The sequence below is a fragment of the Salmo salar genome, chromosome 23 (genome assembly GCF_965601325.2).
Source record: "Salmo salar chromosome 23, fSalSal1, whole genome shotgun sequence".
Classification (NCBI taxonomy): Eukaryota; Metazoa; Chordata; class Actinopteri; order Salmoniformes; family Salmonidae; genus Salmo; species Salmo salar.
The window spans coordinates 7,325,851-7,340,284 of NC_138313.1; the positions used below are offsets into that span (position 1 = coordinate 7,325,851).

At 43.0% G+C, this 14,434-nt stretch overlaps 1 protein-coding gene across 2 annotated transcripts in view; it reads left to right on the forward strand.

The window, feature by feature from the left end:
- Positions 1-14,434, forward strand: part of LOC106583985 (microtubule-associated serine/threonine-protein kinase 2) — a 103,010-nt gene that overhangs the window by 34,990 nt on the left and 53,586 nt on the right. For both annotated transcript variants that reach the window (XM_045706499.2, XM_045706498.2), the window contains exons 2-3: positions 1,499-1,637; positions 3,091-3,239. In XM_045706499.2, the coding sequence (XP_045562455.1) occupies positions 1,499-1,637; positions 3,091-3,239 (288 nt within the window). The remainder of the gene's footprint in view (positions 1-1,498; positions 1,638-3,090; positions 3,240-14,434) is intronic.

Below are 14,434 nucleotides of genomic sequence, written 5' to 3' on the forward strand. Positions count from 1 at the left end.
TTAGAATTTGCTCAGTTAGAACATTGCTGGTGAGTATGCAGGCCATGGAAGCATTGCGACATTTTCATCTTCCAGGAATTGTGTACAGATCCTTGCGACATGGGGCCGTCCATTATCATGCTGAAACATGAGGTGATGGCGGTGAATGAATGGCACAATCTTGTCACTGTTTCTCTGTGCATTCGATTGCCCTCGATAAAATGCAATTGTGTTGGTAGCTTATGGCTGTTGTTTATACTTACATCATTTAGCAGACGGTCTTATCCAGAGCAACTTACTGTAGTGAGTGCATACATTTTCATACTAGTCCCCCATGGGAATCAAACCCACAACCCTGGTGCTGCAAGTGCGTTGCTCTACCAACTGTGCTACATAGGACTAGGCTTTTTAATATGCATGGATTATCTTGGCAAATGAGAAACACTCGTTAACATGGATGTAAACCAATTTGTGCACAACATTTGAGAGAAATAAGCTTTTTGTGCTTATGGAATATTTCTGGAATATTTTACTTCAGCTCATGAAACATGGGACCAACACTTTAAATGTTGCATTATATTCAGTATAATTTATGAATTCTATAAATTGAAATGGCCAAATTGGGTGCAATCAATTAGCTTTATTTCTCAGAGTTCAAATTGTCTTTCAACAAAATAATGTTGCATGAGTGGCTATCTTATCTGATTCAACGATTTCAGAACAATCTGAGATGGTGGGTGTCAAAATACACTTTCTTGTGCTTTTTGAGGTGGAATGACCCCTCGGCCAAGCCAGGTTTCCATGGTGACGGCTGTTTCAGAGGCCTTCGAAACAAAAACAAATAGGCTCATCGTACTGGCTGTACATCACATCCTTCATGTGTCTGTCTCTGGTGATTTCAGTTGGAATTTGTCTCAACAGACAAAATCAATATCTCACTTCAGTAACTGTCGTCGCTTTACTACTGAATTAAAATCAGCTCATCCTGTCCTTTCCCAGCAGCTCTCAACCATTAAACTGTCCCTGGCCCAGTTGCTAAGGGCAAAGCCTAACAAACATCATCCAACAACACCTCAGTGATTGATTTATGGTGAATGGTAATGCAACTGGTGTGTATGTGTGCACTCTGCTCAGTCCATCTGCACAGAGGCAGAGCACAGTCTCCCAAAATGCGAAGAGCAGGTGTGTGTGCCTGTCTGTGTTCGTGTTGTCACGATACCAGCATTTTGACTTTGATACCGATATACTGACTGACTGGGGCTTGGTTGGCTTTGCTGAGGTGTGACTTCACTGTTGGCTACAGCCATGCAACACATGTTCCATAGCTGAGTGGACTGGGACGGACAGGCTACTTGACTTGTTGGGATTGGAGATTCGTTTTTTTAATAGGCCAGTCTTTTGTTTCTTCTCCTCCAACTCCTCTCTTTTTTAACTTTCCTCCCCCTCTCTGTCCCTTGCCTCCCCTCTCTCTCCCTCGCTTCCCCCTCTCCCTCCCTCCTCTCTGTCACGCTCTCTGTAGGAGTTTGCTGCGCCCCCGCCCCTGTTGTTCAGAAAGTTGAGTAACCCTGACTTGTCCCCCGCCGCCAACAAGACCAAACTGCACCGACAGCTCAGCCAGGATGATGGCCGCACACGCCGTAGCAGTATGGCTATGACCGGTAAGAGAAACACACACACAATCCCAGAAACCCTAGACCCACTACAATTTGCATACCGCCCTAACAGATCCACAGATGATGCAATCTCTATTGCACTCCACACTGCCCTTTCCCACCTGGACAAAAGGAACACCTATGTGAGAATGCTATTCATTGACAAAAGGAACACCTTTTGTCTTACCCCCAGGTGGTAAGAGTAGGTAACAACACATCTGCCACGCTGATCCTCAACACGGGCCCCTCAGGGGGGGCGTGCTCAGTCCCCTCCTGTACTCCCTGTTCACTCGTGACTGCATGGCCAGGCACAACTCCAATATCATCATTAAGTTTGCTGATGACACAACAGTGGTAGGCCTGATCACCGACAACGACGAGACAGCCTATAGGGAGGAAGTCAGAGACCTGGTTGGTGTTGGTGCCAGGACAACAACCTCTCCCTCAACGTGATCAAGACAAAGGAGATGATTGGGGACTACAGGAAAAGGAGGACCGAGCACACCCCCATTCTCATCGACGGGGCTGTAATGGAGCAGGTTGTGAGCTTCAAGTTCTTTGGTGTCCACATCACCAACAAACTAACATGGTCGAAGCACACCAAGACAGTCGTGAAGAGGGCACGACAAAACCTATTCCCCCACAGGAGACTGAAAAGATTTGACATGGGTCTTCAGATCCTTAAAGTTCTACAGCTGTACCATCGAGAGCATCCTTACTGGTTGCATCACTGCCTGGTATGGCAACTGCTCAGTCTCCGACCGCAAGGCACTACAGAGGGTAGTGGGTACGGCCCAGTACATCACTGGGACCAAGCTTCCTGCCATCCAAGACCTCTATACCAGGCAGTGTCAGAGGAAGGCCCTTAAAATTGTCAAAGACTCCAGCCACCCTAGTCATAGACTAGGGTGGCAGGCACCAAGTCGAGGTCCAAGAGGCTTCTTAACAGCTTCTACCCCCAAGCCATAAGCCTCTTGAACATCTAATCAAATGGCTACCCAGACTATTTGCATTGCCCCCCCCCACTCCCAGTTTTACTCCACTGCCACTCTGTTATTATCTATGCATAGTCACTTTAATAACTCTACCCAAATGTACGTATTACCTCAATGACCTTGACTAACCGGTGCCCCCGCACATTGACTCTGTACCGGTACCCCATGTATATAGTCTCGATATTGTTATTTTACTGCTGCTCTTTAATTACTTGTTCCTTTTATTTGTTATTCAGATTTTTTTAGCTTCATTGTTGGTTAAGGGCTTGTAAGTAAGCATTTCACTGTAAGGTGTTACACATGTTGTATTCGGCGCATGTGACAAATACAATTTGATGAGTCCATACATGGCACTTCTGGAGTGCTTTCGCATCTATCATTCTGCTTTTAGATCTAGATGAGCTGTTGTTCCGTAGTTTACCCTGGTTGACTGGTCCGTCCCCCCCCCCCCGTCCCCCCACCAGGTAAGCAGCAGCTTCTTCCCCTGTCCAGCAGTATGCACGGTCGGGTGAGTCAGCTAGCCTGGCATCTTCCTGTAGAACCCCCCAACAACCTGGTCCGCATGAGGAACCAGTCCCTGGGCCAGTCTGCACCATCACTCACTGCAGGACTGGTGAGTACACTACAAATACACGCACAGAATGACAGACAGACATGACAATGACTGAATTCCTTATTCATTCATAGAAACACCATCCCGTTGATCCTCATTTACAGTTGAAGTCGGACGTTTACATACACCTAAGCCAAATGCATTTATACTCAGTTTTTCACAATTCCTGACATTTAATCCTAGTAAAGATTCTCTGTCTTAGGTCAGTTAGGATCACCACTTTATTTTAAGAATGTGAAATATCAGAGTAATAGGAGAGAGAATTATTTATTCCAGCTTTTATTTCTTTCATCACATTCCCAGTGGGTCAGAAGTTTACATACACTCAATTAGTATTTGGTAGCATTGCCTTTAAATTGTTTAACTTGGGTCAAACGTTTTGGGTAGCCTTCCACAAGCTTCCCACAATAAATTGGGTGAATTTTGGCCCATTCCTCCTGACAGAGCTGTTGTAACTGAGTCAGGTTTGTAGGCCTCCTTGCTCGCGCTCGCTTTTTCAGTTCTGCCCACACATTTTCTATAGGATTGAGGTCGTCAGGGCTTTGTGATGGCCACTCCAATACCTTGACTTTGTTGTTTAAGCCATTTTGCCACAACTTTGGAAGTATGCTTGGGGTCATTGTACACTTGGGAGATGCATTTGTGACCAAGCTTTAACTTCCTGACTGATGTCTTGAGATGTTGCCTCAATATATCCACATAATTTTACATCCTCATGATGCCATCTATTTTGTGAAGTGCACCAGTCCCTCCTGCAGTAAAGCACCCCCACAACATGATGCTGCCACCCCCGTGCCTCACGGTTGGGATGGTGTTCTTCGGCTTGCAAGCGTCCCCCTTTTTCCTCCAAACATAACAATGGTCATTATGGCCAAACAGTTTTATTTTTGTTTCATCAGACGAGGACATTTCTCCAAAAAGTACGATCTTTGTCCCCATGTGCAGTTGCAAACCGTAATCTGGCTTTTTTTTATGGTGGTTATGGAGCAGTGGCTTCTTCCTTTCAGAGCAAATTTTCAAGTTATGTCGATATAAGACTCGTTTTACTGTGGATATAGATACTTTTGTACTTGTTTCCTCCAGCATCTTCACTAGGTCCTTTCCTGTTGTTTTGGGATTGATTTGCACTTTTTGCACCAAAGTACATTCATCTCTAGGAGACAGAACACGTCTCCTTCCTAAGCGGTATGACAGCTGCGTGGTCCCATGTTGTTTACTTGCATACTATTGTTTGTACAGAAGAACGCGATACCTTAAGGCGTTTGGAAATTGCTCCCAAGGATGAACCAGACTTGTGGAGGTCTTGGCTGATTTATTTTGATTTTCCCAAGCAAAGAGGCACTGAGTTGGAAGGTATGCCTTGAAATGCATCCTCCAATTGACTCAAATGATGTCAATTAGCCTATCAGAAGCTTCTAAAGCCATGACATCATTTTCTGGAATTTTCCAAGTTGTTTAAAGGCACAGTCAACTTAGTGTATTATTTTTTTTTCTTCACATTTGTTTGTCCAGCTAGGCTAGTTGAGAACAAGTTCTCATTTGCAACTGCAACCTGACAAAGATAAAGCAAAGCAGTTCGACACATACAACACATAGTTACACATGGAATAAACAAACCTACAATCAATAATACAGTAGAAAAATCTATATACAGCATGTGCAAATGAGGTAGGATAAGAGAGGTAAGGCAATAAATAGCCATGGTGGCGAAGTAATTACAATATAGCAATTAAACCCTGGAATGGTAGAATGTGCAGAAGATGAATGTGCAAGTAGAGATACTGGGGTGCAAAGGAGCAAGATAAATACATTAATAAATACAGTATGGGGATGACAAAGATTGGATGGGCTATTTATAGATGAGCTATGTACAGGTGCAGTGATCTGTGAGCTGCTCCGACAGCTGGTGCTTAAAGCTAGTGAGGTATGAGTCTCCAGCTTTAATGATTTTTGCAGTTTGTTCCAGTCATTGGCAGCAGAGAACTGGAAGGAGAGGCGGCCAAAGGAAGAATTGGCTTTGGTGGTGACCAGTGAGAAATACCTGCTGGAGCGCGTGCTACGGGTGGGTGCTGCTATTGTGACCAGTGAGCTGAGATAAGGCGGGACTTTACCTAGCAGAGACTTGTAGATGACCTGGAGCCAGTGGGTTTGGCGACGAGTATGAATCAAGGGCCAGCCAACAAGAGCATACAGGTCGCAGTGGTGGGTAGTATATGGGGCTTTGGTGACAAAACGGATGGCACTGTGATAGACTGCATCCAATTTGTTGAGTAGAGTGTTGGAGGTTATTTTGTAACTGACATCGCCGAAGTCGAGGATCGTTAAGATGGTCAGTTTTACGAGGAAATGTTTGGCAGCATGAGTGAAGGATGCTTTGTTGCGAAATCGGAAGCCGGTTCTAGATTTAATTTCGGATTGGAGATGTTTAATGTGAGTCTGGAAGGAGAGTTTACAGTTTAACCAGACACCTAGGTATTTGTAGTTGTCCACATATTCTAAGTCAGAACCGTCCAGAGTAGTGATGCTGGACGGTCGGGCAGGTGCAGGCAGCGATCGGTTGAAGAGCATGCATTTAGTTTTACTTGCATTTAAGAGCAGTTGGAGGCCACGGAAGGAGAGTTGTATGGCATTGAAGCTCGTCTGGAGGTTAGTTAATACAGTGTCCAAAGAAGGGCCAGAGGTATACAGAATGGTGTCGTCTGTGTAGAGGTGAATCATAGAATCACCAGCAGCAAGAGCGACATCATTGATGTATACAGAGAAGAGAGTCGGCCCGAGAATTGAACCCTGTGACACCCCCATAGAGACTGCCAGAGGTCCGGACAACAGGCCCTCCGATTTGACACACTGAACTCTATCAGAGAAGTAGTTGGTGAACCAGGCGAGGCAATCATTTGAGAAACCAAGGCTGTTGAGTCTGTCAATAAGAATGTTGTGATTGACAGAGTCGAAAGTCTTAGCCAGGTTGATGAATACAGCTGCACAGTAATGTCTCTTATCGATGGCGGTTATGATATTGTTTAGGACCTTAAGCGTGGCCGAGGTGCACCCTTGACCAGCTCTGAAACCAGATTGCATAGCGGAGAAGGTACGGTGGTATTTAAAATGGTCGGTATCTGTTTGTTAACTTGGCTTTCGAAGACCTTATTCTCCATGGACTTTACAGTGTCCCAGAACTTTTTTGAGTTTGTGCTACAGGATGCTAATTTCTGCTTGAAATAGCTAGCCTTAGCTTTCCTAACTGCCTGTGTATATTTGTTCCTAACTTAACGGAAAAGTTGCATATCATGGGGGCTTTTCGATGCTAATGCAGAACACCACAGGATGTAAACTTCTGACCCACTGGAATTGTGATACAGTGAATTATCAGTGAAATAATCTGTCTGTAAACAATTTTTGGAAAAATTACTTGTCATGTCCTAACCGTTAACAAGAAATTTGTGGAGTGGTTGAAAAATTAGTTTTAATGACTCCAACCTAAGTGTATGTAAACCTCCGACTTCAACTGTATGTACTGTCCCAATAAATCCAATATTCCCCAATTAGCCAAAGACAAAATTAATCTTTAGGCCTATATTACTCTTTTATCTATCTATCTATCTATCTATCTATCTCACAGCGCTGTGCAGTATTGCCCTTTTATACAGAGAGCTGCAGCAGGTAGGCAGAGAGAGACTGAGTCAGGCTGTCTCAATATTCACTAGTCAGGACAGCTGTCTGCTCTGAGCGCTAAACACACAGTCTGTCTGCCCATACAGTCTGCAAACTGAGACCTATAGCAGGAGAACCGGAGAGTGAGTGTGGAAAAAAGGGGATACTTAGTCAGTTGCACAACTGAATGCATTCAACCGACATGCCTTCCTCATTTAACCCAACCCCTCTCAATCAACAGCGCCCTGGATGCAGTTGTCGTTTAGGATAAACTAGCATATCGTTCCACCTTGCCGGCTCGGGGATTTGAACTAGTGACCGCTAGGCTACCTGCCACCCTAACTCTGTGTTCACATGTGGCATTCATGCATGTGTACGAGTGTGTGTGAGGAAATGTATCATGACTCACAGCTCATCTGACCTACATAATATGATAGGAATGTTGATAGTCGTGTTGTGATGTGTGTGTGTTGCCTCCATTGACTGTATAAGTTTGTAACAAGCTATTGCTGCTCTAGGGCTATACCTACTGGCGGTGCATGGCACTGCAGGTTTATTCATGTGATCCATAAAATACAGTCTTCAGCTGTTCAACCCACCAATAGATGGCAGTATTATCAAATGTCTTTGGGCAATGCTTGTAAGATACAGTGGGACAAAGCTGTATATATTATAGCTGGTTGAGAGACACTCACATTCATTGCATTAATTCTATACGCTCACAGCATGGCCTTTAAAAAGTTGGTTCACTAAAACATTACAGGGTCAATTTGATTGTAAACAGTGTCAGTATGAATCAATTGTGTTGTCACGTTTCAGTGAGAAGGTGTCTTAACAGATTAGTAAAACTGGTACGTTGTGGTTTGTGTGAATGACATCAAGAAAGGCCCACAAACAAAACTTTTTCGACTTTTTGAAAGTATCCACAGCTATTGCGTAATGCAGCCAACAGGAAATTGTGGAAGCGTTCTGAAATGGAAAATATTACCTGCGGAGCTGTTTTAGCTGAGCAAATAATCATACTTTATTATATTTTTCAGAGGCCAATTTATTAAAGTTTTCCTCTACTTACATTTTAGTAATTTAGCAGATGCCCTTATCCTGAGCGACTTACAGGAGCAATTAGGGTTAAGTGCCTTGCTCAAGGGGACACCAACAGATTTTTCACATGGTTGAATCGGGGATTTGAACCAGTGTCCTTTCTGTTACTGGCCCAATGCTTTTAACCGCTAGGCTACCTGCCACCCCAACCACCCCTCTGGTTTCTGCCTTAAAAACAGTAGCATAAATACAGTAGCTAGCTACAGTAGCTAGCTACAAGTAAGGTTCTCTGAGACTAAGTCCTCCAGTATTAGACTGCTTCCAGTAACAACCATTTTTATTTATCCTTTTCCTAACAGCTGTGTGGCATGCCTCAGGTCTGCCTGTCTTGTGCTGAGAGGTTTGAATCTGGTATTGATTTTAATTACATTAGTTGTTCAGTTACAGTACATAGGCCTATTGGTGAAACACATTAACCCCTCTATTCTCCTGTACTTTAGCTAAGGGCTATGATGAGATCAATGTCACCTAATGCCTGAATGGCCCATTATATCAGTAACTGTCAACCTCGAGCGATAGTCACCATTGTGCAATATGGTTTGTTGATATCTTCACATGTATGAATTGGGCTCCCTGCCGTATTGGCTGGTGTAACAGGCATGTTGTGCCTTGTATGACACATGTTAACACAGTTCTTTATGGGATGTGGAAATCATGTCTTCTGTCACTGTCTTCCCTGGTGGGTCTGTCTTGTTTGGTCAGGCACTCATTTAATTGAATACTCTCTCATACAGTACAGCGCTCTGATGAGGGGAGATGGAGGCACTGCTATCTGGTCCCTGGTCTGGTCTGCACTCTGCAGGGAAACATCCCTGCATAGCCAGATGGTGTTTACATCCGGGCTAACGTGTGTTTGGAGCCTAGAGTGTGCACTTGGTGTGTGTGTGTTTTCATGAAAAATACATAATACGTTACCTATAATTCCTGAAAATCACCTGGTAACCTATCAGAGTCCCAGGTGGCCAGAGAAAGGCCTACTCTAATGGCTTTAAGTGTCCCCTGAGAGAGGAGCACCTGGACAGGATGAGGATAACACTCACACACACACTGATTTGTAGGATATTTCTCATTGGTTTTTCTTTCTCTGGCACCCATCAGAACATCTAAGCCACAGCACCCGTCACCATGTACAGCCTGGTCTCATAGACTAGACGTAACATAGTAAATGTACATCCGGAACACCCAAATTAGTATGTTATGTTTGGTATGGTTGTATAAGATAGACGGTTATTTAAGGCAAAAATGAAAGTAGGGTAGTTAGTGGGCGTATAATGCAAACGTCTAGCAACCCAAAGGTTGCGAGTTTCTTCACGGACAGCTTTAGCATTTGAGCTAATTAGCACGTTTTCAACTATTTACTACTCTTTTTGCTACTTTGCAACTACTTAGCATGTTAGCTAACCCTTACCCTTTAACCTAACTCAAACTTAACCTCTAACCTAGATAACATTAGCCACCTAGCTAACATTAGCCATCTAGCTACCTAGCTAGAATTCGTAACAAATCATACATTTTACAAATTCGTAACATATTATACGTTTGAAAATTTGTAACATATTGTACATTTTGCTAATTATTGCATTCCATACAAAACATAACATATCACACTAAATGGAGCGTCTCGGATTAACGTAAAGAATAATACAAAATGCTCTGAGACCAGGTTGCCATTTAAGTTAGGTTGTAGTAAAGTAAAAGTTGAGAGCATCCCTTATAGACTACTAGGTGAATGACCTTGAAAACCAAAACCTTTCCACTCATTGAATTATTAAAATTGAAAGCGCCAGACGCTTGTCAAACACGTCCATAGTATGTGCTCATTGTGTTGACTCAACACCGAGCAGTTTTCAAGTCCAGCTCAGTTCTATTTCCTGAGTTTAAGATGTAGGTATAATATCAGCTGAATAATGCTAGATTGATGAGAGAGAGAGCGTGTAAGCCAAGGCATTAACATAGTGACATTTGCATACTATTTGCATTTGTGTAAAAATGTAAAGGCTTAGCTGGAACGGGAATAAACGCGAATAAATAAATAAAGGGAATAGTCAGTGCTATTGTTCCACCGTGGCTCTTTTATATCTTTCCCCAGCTTCATCATTAAAACACTCAGCCTGCCTCAGGAGACGAGCAGGGCCTTTTGAAATTGGAGATCATAATTCAAACATAAAAAACAAAACAGTCTTTCTGCCTTATTGTCATCATTTTACTCGCTTGGATATTACCATTTTCTTTTCACATGCAGATCTAAATAACCCATGTCTGCTTTGGTTTGCCAAGACAGGAAAGGTTAAGTGCCTTAAAATAAGAGGGCTGTTTTTCTTTCTCCTGCTTGTTGTGTATTGATGCTTTTATCTGAGGCGTGGTGGATGGGATCACTTCAAAGATCTGGGGATGAATATTAGAGAGGGTATTAACCTTAGCCTGTCACGGCTGGAACACACTGGAGGATGACTGACAGCTGGGACTGGGCTGGAATTAACACACGCACATTACACACACACACACACACACACACACACACACACATTGAGCAAGGGCAGATCGCTGTATTGTATTTGTAAGATGACACCCGTAGAGAAGTTGATCTTTAAAAAAAAAAAATTCAACACAAGTTTAAATGCTACACTATTCAAGCAAGATCAACTTGAGTTACGTAAAGGACAACTTATTTAACTTGGACTCAATGACCTCATTGAGGAGTTCATCAAGACTTCTACCAAAATGAGCTGACTGTACTGATGATGCTGTATGAAATATACATGAGATCATGATGAATAATTACTGTGAATAGGAGCCTAAACAGAACCGTTTCCCAGTACCAGGATAGAGTGACACAACTGTACATGGCAGACAACGTCCCAACACATCAGACCTGTCTGTGGCTCATCTGTGTCTTCTCTCATCTGTCTGGGTCTGTAGGGTCTGTGTCCTTGCTTTGGACTGTGTGTCTTATGTGTCTGTTAATGCTGCTATGCCTCTCTGTGAGTTGCAGTGACTATGTGTCATTGTCTAACTGTGCGCCAGTGTCCCAATGTATTTTTTGGGACTGTGGCCAGAGGGCCCTGTTTGTCTGTCAGTCTGTCAGTTGAAAGCAGGCCGTTTCTTCTCCAGCACTAAACAGCCTGGCTGGCCAAGGTCTGCTGAAGTGCAGTGATGACTCACGCTATCCTCCCAAGGTTACAGTGCCCGCTCACAAAGAAAAGAGATGTGAATGGAGTGTAAAGAACTCTACATCTCTTTCCCTCTCTGTCTCTGTCTCTCCTTGGTTGTCATGTTCATAATTCATAGGCAAAGGAGGACAGCGTGTACCTGCAGTCACCTGGTGGGAGAGCTACTTTTAGCGCTTATACGTGACCAAAGTGATGTTCAGCGTACTGTTTATTGGGATCCCTGTGTCTTAGTTCGGCCTGCCTTGAATGCTAAGGTTGTTGGTCGGTGAAATGAAGTGGGTCGGTGAGCAGGCTGGCAGCCCATGTCGTGGTGTGTGAAGTGTGTCCTTCAGTGCAGCAGTGTCCTAGCACAAGGTAGCTACTGCAGCATATCCTCTTATGTAGGAGATCAAGCTGCCTACTGCAGGCGGTGCACAGAGAGATGATAGGCTTTACAGCAGAGAGAGGCCTGCCTTGCATGACAACACAGCATCATTTATCTCCCCACAGGGAATCTTTCAAGTCACAGAAAGATAGAGATCTAATTAAGCAATAAGGCCAAGGGGGTGTGGTATATTGGCCATATACAACAAACCACCGAGGTGCCTTATTGCTATTATAAATTGGTTACAAACGTAATTAGAACAGTAAAAATAAATGTTCTGTCATACCTGTGGTATACAGTTTCATATGTCACAGCTTTCAGCCAATCATCATTCAGGGCTCGAGCCACCCAGTTCATAATCTGTGTTTGATTGTGCAATGATAGCATGTTCCAGAACCCCAAATTAATATGATGGATGGTTTCACTTCACTCATTGTGTAAAAGTTATTTCAGATTGTATTGTATTACTTAAGTAGCAGTAATACTTATTGCTATTTGGTCTTCTCCTTTGCTACCCAAGAAGACTCGAAGCTGTAATCACTGCCAAAGGTGCTTCAACAAAGTACTGAGTAAAGAGTCTGAATACTTTTTTATTTTTAATGAATTAGCAAACATTTCTAAAATCCTGTTTTTGCTTTTTCTTTATGGGGTATTGTGTGTAGATTGATGAGGGGAAAAAACTATTTAATATATTTTTGAATAAAGCTGTAACCTACCAAAATGTGGAAAAGAGGAAGGGCAATACTTTCCGAAGGCACTGTGTATATTTTTTTTTTCTGGACTGATGGCCTGTGTCTGAGGGGAGGGAGCAGCGGTGAGGCTGCCGCTCACCCGACTCACCATCCCTCCGCTCTCCCTCCCTCTGCTGAGAAAAGGGGACACAGTCTTCTAGGTGATGGCGAAACTCAAGTCGCACTGCATTATTTCTGCCCCATGCCACAATTCATGTTTTTTTTTAGGGGTATATCAGTTTTAATATTGCAGATAGATTGTAGCTTCCATCAATGTAATTGTCTGCATCATTTCCAATTCCCCATATATTTAAAAACATATATATATATATATATATATATATATATATACAGTACCAGTCAAAAGTTTGCTACTGTATATATCATTCAAGGGTTTTCCTTTATTTTTACTATTTTCTACATTGTAGAATAATAGCGAAGACATCAACACTATGAAATAACACATTGAATCATGTAGTAACCCAAAAAGTGTTAAACAAATCAGTATATTTTATATTTGAGATTCTTTCAAAGTAGCCAGCCTTTGCCTTGATGAGTTTTTCACACTCATGGCATTCTCTCAACCAGCTTCACCTGGAATGCTTTTCCAACAGTCTTGAAGGAGTTCCGACATATGCTGAGCACTTGTTAGCTGCTTTTCCTTCACTCTGTGGTCCAACTCATCCCAAACCATCTCAATTGGGTTGAGGTCAGGTGATTGTGGAGGCCAGGTAATCTGATGCAGCACTCCATCACTCTCCTTCTTGGTCAAATAGCCCTTACACAGCCTGGAAGTGTGTTGGGTCATTGTCCTGTTGAATAACAAATTATAGTCCCACTAAGCACAAACCTGATTGGATGGCGTATCACTGCAGCATGCTGTGGTAGCCATGCTGGTTAAGTGTGCCTTGAATTCTAAGTAAATCACAGACAGTGTCACCAGCAAAATACCATCACACCTCCTCCTCCATGCTTCATGTGGGAACCACACATGCGGTGATCATCCGTTCACCTACTCTGCGTCTCACAAAGACACGGTGGTTGGAACCAAAAATCTCAAATTTGGACTTATCAGACCAATGGACAGATTCCCACCGGTCTAATATCCATTGCTCGTGTTTCTTGGCCCAAGCAAGTCTCTTCTTCTTATTGGTGTCATTTAGTAGTGGTTTCTTTGCAGCAATTCAAACATGAAGGCCTGATTCGCGCAGTCTCCTCTGAACAGTTGATGTTGAGATGTGTCTGTTACTTGGTCTCTGTGAAGCATTTATTTGGGCTGCAATTTCTGAGGCTGGTAACTCTAATGAACTTATCCTCTGCAGCAGAGGTAACTCTGGTTCTTCCTTTCCTGTGGTCCTCATGAGAGCCAGTTTCATCATAGTGCTTGATGGTTTTTGCGACTGCACTTGAAGAAATGTTCAAAGTTCTTGAAATGTTCCATATTGACTGACCTTCATGTCTTAAAGTAATGATGAACAGTCATTTCTCTTTGCTTATTTGAGCTGTTCTTGCCATAATATGAACTTGGTATTTTACCAAATAGGGCTATCTTCTGTATACTATCCCTACCTTGTCACAACACAACTGATTTACTTTAATTAATCTGATGACTGTGATTTATCGAATCAACTAACTATTAAATTAATCATGTAACAATTAACCTGTTATGGCTAGGGGGCAGTATTTTCACGGCTGGATAAAAAATGTACCCGATTTAATCTGGTTACTACTCCTGCCCAGTAACTAGAATATGCATATAATTATTGGCTTTGGATAGAAAACACTCCAAAGTTTCTAAAACTGTTTGAATGGTGTCTGTGAGTATAACAGAACTCAAATGGCAGGTCAAAACCTGAGAGATTCCTTTACAGGAAGTGGCCTGTCTGACCATTTCTTGAACTTCTTTGCCATCTCTATCTTTTACAAAGGATCTCTGCTCTAACGTGACACTTCCTACGTCTTCCATGGGCGCTCAGAGCCCGGGAAAAACCTGAATGTCGTCATCCCAGCCCCAGGCTGAAACACATTATCGCCTTTCACAAGTGGCCGATCAAGGGACTGTGGGCTTAGGCGCGTGCCCTGGCCGCCCCCGTCTTTGTGATTTTTCCTCTGTTTGCCGAAAAAAGGAGATTCCCGGTCAGAATATTATCGCTTTTTTACGAGAAATTGCATAAAAAT